Source organism: Mesitornis unicolor, unplaced genomic scaffold (assembly GCF_000695765.1).
Source record: "Mesitornis unicolor isolate BGI_N332 unplaced genomic scaffold, ASM69576v1 scaffold24784, whole genome shotgun sequence".
In the NCBI taxonomy this organism is placed as follows: domain Eukaryota; kingdom Metazoa; phylum Chordata; class Aves; order Mesitornithiformes; family Mesitornithidae; genus Mesitornis; species Mesitornis unicolor.
Window position 1 is genome coordinate 27,381 of NW_010179757.1, and position 8,247 is coordinate 35,627.

General features: G+C 41.8%; 1 protein-coding gene across 1 annotated transcript in view; it reads right to left on the reverse strand.

The window, feature by feature from the left end:
• Window positions 1-3,507: 3,507 nt before the first annotated feature.
• The window catches only part of LOC104539390, a 17,460-nt gene continuing 12,720 nt past the window's right edge, over window positions 3,508-8,247 (reverse strand). The window contains exons 6-7 of the mRNA XM_010182895.1: window positions 4,872-5,117; window positions 3,508-4,245 (exon numbers count right to left, since the gene is read on the reverse strand). Coding sequence (XP_010181197.1) covers window positions 3,508-4,245; window positions 4,872-5,117 — 984 coding nt within the window. The remainder of the gene's footprint in view (window positions 4,246-4,871; window positions 5,118-8,247) is intronic.

The following is an 8,247-nucleotide window of genomic DNA, read 5'->3' on the forward strand; positions in this document are numbered from 1 at the left end:
AACTTAGGAAGCATTAGCTGCGTGTTAAATCTTTTGGATTGCTTTCCCATTGAGCCTCCATTCTCAATCATTTTAACTACCTGACAGTGAGGAGCATAGCACACAGCATTCTTGTCACCTTGTATAGCTTCAAGCTTTTGATTTGAAGCTCTGTTTCAACAATGAAAAATAGGGAATGCCCTCATATTTTGTCCTATTCAATCTACCTAACACATTGGCTAGAGGAATTGCCTAGTATATTCCAGAATAATTAATTTTTTAAAAGTTAACATTATTCAAATCCAGTTTTACTGGAAAGATTACTCCTGTTTGTTAGCTCCATAACATTTTTGGATGTTTTTTCCCATGCAATTGTGATGGAAATTATTTTCCTCCTCTTCAGCAAGTGTTTAGCATGCTTATCCCATTTGCTGCTTGGTTACAGCATGCAAAATAGCACAGTAAACTGACTGCATTACCACAGAGGTAAAACTGCATCCCAAGCTCTGGCATGAGTCGTCAGGTTTTCTGTCATTAAAAAGCAGCAGCATAGCTCTCAGAAGTAATAGAGCTGTTAGGAACAAAATAAATATGTCATAAGTAATGCTGTTTAAAAACTAATCCTAGTCAGTATTTACAGCTGACAGTATTAGAGCATTTTATCCCACCTGGAGCTTTCAGAATTTCTTAAATTTGTGGTATGACTTTTTTGAAGAGTATGGGTGGAAGCTGTTTCTGTTCCTGTGTGTGGAGGGTGGGGGGTGGGAAGGAGGAGAGTTTCAAAACATTTCCTTTAGCTGTAAGGGAATATTTTATAAGTTCTTTGAAAGTACAAAATAAAACACAACTACCTCTTCAGCAGTTAATTTTAGTGATCTATCTAAAAAACCCAGGATCTTCAAAAGTCAAGTCAGTCTCTCATCTGTTGTCCTGGCTTCTCAAGAGCGAGGAAGGGGATGGGCTGTGTGTGCCTGCAGCACGCCCCGCTGAGGGCTCAGGCTCCAGGGTCTGCCAGTGGCAGAAGAAACGGCCGTTGTGGAGTTTGGTATTGCAGCCACAGCTGCTCTGAGAATAAGCAGCACTGTTCAACACTGCATATTCTTCAAAAGGAGGGCCTCTCTCAACATACATATGTATATAGTCCATGCTGAATGCATGATACCTGATTTAGTGTCTCACAGCGGCAGGCAGTGATGGAAAAGGTGCACAGAGTCACAATAAGGGGGGTATGAAAGGAAATCCAAACCCCTACAGGAACCAGCCCCTGGCAGCAGGCTTCCCGTGTTCTTTGGTCACACAGACACATAGTGGAGGAAGTCAGTGTCAACAACCACCTCGCTATCTTGTTAGGTGACTGAGGAGGAACCAAGCAGGGCTTCAGTCTGAATCTCGGGTGTTCGCTGACCAAATGATGCAGCAGCTTTTGTGCTCTTTCCATTGCAACAGCTGCTAGGGAGGTTGCTGTACCGGTGTACACCACACCACGTACTGGTGCTCAGGGGCAATGCCGTACAACTTAGTCTTTCAGCAAAATAAAACAAGTGTCGTTACATTATAGAAATGAATCGTTAAACACGCTTTTATTGAAAAAGCCACCTTTTGCAGCCCTTCAAATGTAGCTATTGTCAATAACTGAACACAAATACTTTTCAAAAGTAGATTTTAATACTGCAACCTTTAGAAATGTAATAAGTAACTGAACATTGACTCTGAATTACAATGTATATTTAATGCAGTGGAAGTTATTATTAGAGCACTGAACACTTCTAAATATTTTCTTAAATCATAAATATATTAACTCTTCCCTTTGAATCATGTAGCATTAAAAAAAAAAAAAAACAACAGTGAAAACCCCAACAACAACAACCCCAACTGGGAGCCAGACTTTTGTGCTTCAAAGCCTCTCAACAGAGTCTGGTAATAACAAGTGCGGAGACTTGTTTGCTGTTCATGTTTGAGTCAACTGCTAAAGGGCACATATGTTTTTGCTTCCACTGCTCCCAGATGCAAAGCTTCTATGTCTACGTAGACATGTAAACCCACACAAAATATAAGGCAAATCCTACAATCTTGCGTTGCATGTCTCAGACATTAATAGGTGGCAAATGGAAGCTGCAATAGCAGGTGAAATCATAAATAATTCAGTTAAATATTTCAAGAATGAGACTTAAATGCCTTCACATAGAAGGATCAAGATAACTCGGTGCAGACTGTAGCTAATGTATGAGCTAATGCATGTAGCTAATACAGGAGAAGACGTGTATGGAAGATTTTTTCCTGACATCTGTTTTATGACATACTATTGCTTTGAAACAATGTGCTGCATCAGCTGCAAAATACAGCTTCATAGATAGTTTCTTTCCTTTAAGAAGGTAAAATAGTTCTAAGTTGTGGGCTGAACATGCAGGAGTCTCTGGCAAAAATAGGAAAATATCACCAGGAGGCAATTAAACTACTGGTGGGTTTATTAAAGGCAATAGGACTAGCAGGCTTCCCTTTGGTTCAGTGTTCCAGTGAATGCCCTGGATTGCAATCAGGGAGGCACAGCGACTTGGTTGCTCATTTCTAAAGAAAGTGAGTGCTCAAAGTTTGACTCGCTTAATTTTGTCTTTTAAATCTTGCCTGCTAAAGGAAGGGAAATAGTTCTCTAGTCAATGTGCGTTACCAGCAATAAATAGCTGGTGGACATAGGATCAGAGCAGCTGCAAATATCCAAGTGTTGGATGCTGAAGACTATTCCTAGTATTGCAGTGTTTTTGTACACATGGTCCTGTTGCCATGAGGTGTCACTTTAAAATGTACTGGACTGAGGTTTTTAAGCCTGTGAAGACCTAACAAAGATAAAGCTACACCAGACTTTTCTAGAACTAACATCCAGTATTGGGTTGCTCAGCTTGTCTGTACACTTGTCTAAAGAGTTAGGATATGAAATGATCGTGGTCTTTAATATTAGAGCTGCTAATGCTTGGTAAACTTTGTGCTAGAGTGCAGAAGTTAAGAAATGCTTAAAATTAAATTTACAAAACTGTACGCAAACATGCATGATTGAATTCTTACTCTTGGCTTGGCAAGGCTTGGATTGTACAGGCATACCTACAAACAGAATTAACTCTCAGCTCCTGACAGAAAGACTCAAGTGATACCACAGTGACAGAGGACTGATTTACATTTCAGATATAAACCACGATGGAACTATATCAGATCACTTTTTTTTCTCATTCCAGAAAAGGTTCTCTGCAGACTGAAGTACCTTTTCAGAGGATGCATTCTTGTATAAACCACATCAAAATTCCATGCAGAAGAATGGAGACGAGGTTAGTGAGCAGAAGGGAAGATGGCATTTGTGCTGTGCTGTGCTGTGTATCCTCATAATCTCAGTCCCAACAGGTGGAAACCAATGACCACTCTTAACAAAGTTGCATCCATCTATGACTGCCTCATGTTCAACTGTTTGGCACAGCTTCCACTCCGATCACGTCCCTGTTGCCTCTGTTCTTTTGAACTGATGGTTTGATCTTTCTGAGGGCATCACTGGACTGAAGCTTCGCACAATGTAGGAGCAGCCAGGGTATCAGAGTTCTGCAAGGTCTCAGTAGTATTAACATCTATGGGTGACGAGCTCTGCTGGTCCCTGGAAGAGCTGAGGGCCTTCACGTGAGCTTTGTATAAAGCAGGGGATTTTGCCCAAAGGGGAAGATTTGCCGTGAAGCTGCCAGACCTGTTCCCCTCAGCAGTCAGAGCCCCCAGCTGTTTGTCTGGCACGGCTGGAGCATACACAGCATTTTGCTCTGACAGATGATCTCCACATTGACTAAGATGTTCTGCTAGCACCAGAGGCTGCTGATCATCCCCTTCTTCAGAAATAACAAAAACCGGTTTGTTTTTATCTGTTTCTGCCATAAGTTCCTTTGTTTTTGAACCATTGACCAAGTTGATTTTCAGTGCGTTGGAGCTCTCTAGAAGATTTTTGGGGCTTTGGCTGTTACCTGGAGATGCTGCCCCTAGATGTCTTGAGGGATCCAAGGACCTCACATGTTTGCTGTCAGGGGAACTGGCTAAAAATCCAAAATAAGGGTTCCCAAACCTGGACTTCTTCAAATTGCAGGAGCTTAGCTTCCGCTGCCTTTGTGCGGACAGAGTGAGGGGATAGGATGCGTTACTGGCAGATGAATCAGAGTAAATGGTCTCTGATGCTCCCTCGATCTCAGTGGCTGAGATTACCTTTCTGGTTGGGACACCTTGAGATCTTGCAGCTGTAGGAAAACCCTGCACAAAATAATAATAAATTAGCAGACATGCCATGAAAAGCAGCTGTCTTGAGAAACTTCGATCCCAAGGGAACTAAAAGTTAAAATTCCTGGTTATGTTAGGGGTGAGATGCATTGTCTAGCAAAAACCTATGTTATTACCTTAAAAAAGAAGAAACATCCTTTATTAGCTCTGTAACAAGCTGTTGGTTTGAAGATTAGCCAGTAAGACCTAGATATCCCTCCCACAGCTATGGATTTCTTGCAATGCAATAGTAATACATCAATTAAAATAAATTTAAGGTATAACCAGGGGAAAAAGGGTACATGTCAGAACATTCAATGAGCTAATCTAGCCTGAAGGCATTTTTTAATGTTTTTTCTGGACTGGGGATCATTTCTTAACCAGGTGCTAACTGCTGGGAATACAGCTTCTTAGCACTTCAGGAAAGTCTGAATAAATTACGGTAGAGTTAGGCGAAAGAATTTCCCATAGACCAAGCAAGATAGACTGGGATGTGTATCGCGTTGCAGGCTGGACAGACAAAGCAGCAGGCCAAGGGGAAAACGTGTCCCATCAGCGAGCAGCTGAGGGTACTGGGGCACAACTTCCCCCCCACGTCCTCCCCTGATTGTAAGACTTACGCTGCTGTCAGCCAGCTTGGTGAAGGGGCTGTTGGTGGTCCAGCTGCACCATCTTTTCTGCAGCTGTGGTATTGGAGCCAGGAAGTCATGGAAGGTGCGGGCACTCCACGTGCGCTGTCTGGGACAGTGATTTTCCAGCTGGACATTCCCCTTCTCAACAGCATCTGCTCCTGCAGCCGTGTGGTTAGAAGTCAGCCAGTCAGACACAGAGGCTGGGCTCGTGACGCTTCTTTTTAGGTTTTTGTCCTGAAAAGAGAAAATAGTGATTGTTTACAGTATCCTTCATCAAAAGGTTATTAAAACACTTCAAAAATACAGTGTTAGTGCAAGAGACTGATTTCATCAGTGGTTCCCTTCTCAGATAAAACACAGGAATGCAACTTCTCCTCATTGCTCTTCCAGTGAGCTTCCTGAAAGTGCACTGGCTTCCCTGGATGCAACTTTCACTTTGCTTCCCCAGTTTCAGGTTTAACACTGAATTGGGAAATTTCAGCTACATAAGAAATAAAGTCCTACCACTCTTGCTAACCAAACACATCAAATATCTACAGCTTTATTTTACTGGAGATACCTGACAGAGCTGAGTTGTAAACTTCACTGTGTAAAACATAATTCTTCTGCTCTACTTGGCTCTTAGAAGGCTCCAGATGTGTATGGGGAAATAAAACTTCAAGGGAGACGGGGCTCCCTGAAAGAAAGCCAGAAGCAAGGAAAGAGAGAATGAGAAGTCTCAAAAGTGCATGATTCAGCAAGTAAGTGGTGCTCTTTATCTTACGTTAGGGAAGAATTAAGAAAATAAAAAGAATAAAAAAAACACAAACCAAAAACAAAGAGGCAATAATCTGTTCTTTATGCCTGTGGTGAACAGAACAAGAAGCATGAGACCCAGATTTGAGCCAAGGAGATTTTCATTTCAGATAAGAAATGCTTTTCAGGTGGAAAATGTGTTTTAGCAGTAGAACAAGACATCCAGACAAGTGTAAAATTGGCATCATCAGAAGGTGAGCCCACATGAAACCACTGTCACCAGCTCTGTGTATAAGCAGAGTTGGTCTGACATGGGAATGAACTAGAGAAGATTTCTAAAGAGCTCTTCCATAGTTTATATGTTCTGATGTTGCATTTAAAATCAAAATTTTTGCCCTTATTGATGTAGGTTTAGAGCCAGAAAAGTTAAGAGTCTCCTTTCATTCTTACTAATACTTCATCTGTTATTTATATAAGCCTCCTGTTCCACAACTCTATATGTATTTTTAATTTTCAGCTGTGAGAATATGGTTGTCATGAGAGGAATGCAAAATCCACATTCCCAAAGTTTACATAGTCTTTAGTGAGGGTCTGAAATAAATCTCACAGTGTCCTGGATTTAAAAGTCCTGAGAAACCAGAAACTTGTCATTTGTTATTTCTTGAAAACTGAAACTCAAGTTTCTGCAAATCAAAGAAACTATTTAGTTAAAATGTCATATTGGAAACGGATGGGCAGAGAGGCAAGAAATTAGCTATTACAGCAGGAAAAAAAAATCTCAGTAGGAAGCTGGGAAAGGCTTCATGCTCTGGATAAATTTGTTTCAATATTAAGCTTTAGTCTCAGATTTGATTGAAGAAACAATCTTTATTTATAAATTTATAAGCCAGCTGTCATATTCTCAGAAGCCTCTTCAGGCTGTCTTAGGATTTATTATTCTAATGTTATTATAAGTACCTCCAAACTGGTGTAAAAGCTAGCCACTGGTTTTGAGATAGATGTACTGGAAGTAACTATGAAAATGAATAATGTATTTTCTAGATTTTTGAAGAAGTTCTAGCAAAAAATGTTTCTTAAACCACCATGATAATACTCGTTACTCAAATCTTTGCATATGAAATTTGTAATGTCTGAATAGAAGTCAGAGGTCACAGCTATCAGTTCACCAAAGGCTGAATGACTTAAACCAAATGAGGCTTAGAAAGCTACGACCCTCCTGGAGGACATCTCAGAAGCCATCTGAAAGCCATCCTGCCCTCCCGCTGGTCCACGCACAGAGAAGCGTGTTTGCTCTCCCAGCTGGCAGGGGACTGATTTCTTCAGATGGATTTTAAAAGTTAAAAAGCGGTTTATCACTGGCTGGAGCCCCAGCAAAGCTGAGGCTCACATTTACTGGGGGGCACAAGTCCAAGTGGCCAGCCACCATTTCTCAGTGAAAAGATTTGGATAATTTTTTTAATGAAAGCTCCTTATAGCTTGTTTTGTCTAGTTGAGCATTTTGGGTGAGGTGAGTCTAATGGCGCTATTTACTGTACTGTAAAGGTTCAGGATTTCACACGTCTCTTCACACGGGGATAACTTCTTAGCTCCTGCCAAGAAAGTGGCTATGCTCCAGTGGGCAACTCATCCAACTGGCCTAGTGCTGGGCCACAAAAGCTGTGCACCGTTCCCTCTGTGGGGCTCAGAGGCCAAAGGCAGGAGCTGGCTGGCCAGCCGCGTTTTGCACTCTAAAAATACGCATTTGGAAATTACACTGTAAACATGTTTATTTCCAACAGCCAGCAACCCTGAGTAACTGAAGCGGCCTGAAGAGATCCCATTTGAGTGCAGGTTTGTAATTAGCCTGCTGTGCTCAATTTCCATCTCCCATGGAGAGAATATTCTTCAGCTGTGCAGAAAGACCCAGTGCTTTTAAAGAGCCCCTTTCACCTTTCCTGGTTTTCTGCTCATTAAGGGATTTGGTTGAGAGCACTGGCTTGCTTGTGTGCAGCATGGACATCACTGAGAAGGAGGTGCCTCCTGAATTAATAATGTGGTAAATCACTTTATTTCTTTGGGTTACCTTCACTTAGAAATGCTTTAACAGGAACTATTTTCTTTATGTATGTATATAAATGTCCTCTGATAGCTAGCTTGTAGAAGGGATGGTAAAATAGAAATGTTCATTAAGTATATTTGTTTGCTCTGACTAGAGTGTGGGACAGAGGAAGGAAAACAGGTTTTCAATCTGGAAGCTGTATTTGTATGTGCTTGCCACCAGGTGAAGCTCTCTCCACTGGAAAGAAGAACCAAGGAGCACAGGTGTTCGAGGGTGCCCAGCTGGAGCACCAGTACAGCCCACAGGACCCTGCTCTGCAGAAGGGAACGTGTTTGGGTGAGGGAAGGCACTACAGCTCTTTCCTCTTCTCTCCCTCTTTCTGTATCAGTGTGGCTGACTGGAGGAAAACTAAGCACATGTCTTAGACTGGTGTAGGAAAATCCTGACCAGTCTGGCCTCCTGGCTAATTTCCTAATCAAGTGCAGGAATACAGAATGCTTTTGTCTTGTAAACTGTGACAGAGGTATTACACAGAGTGTCCTGGGGCAGGTGAGTTCCTTGTGCTGGATGTTTCCCCTCTTTGTAGGGGAA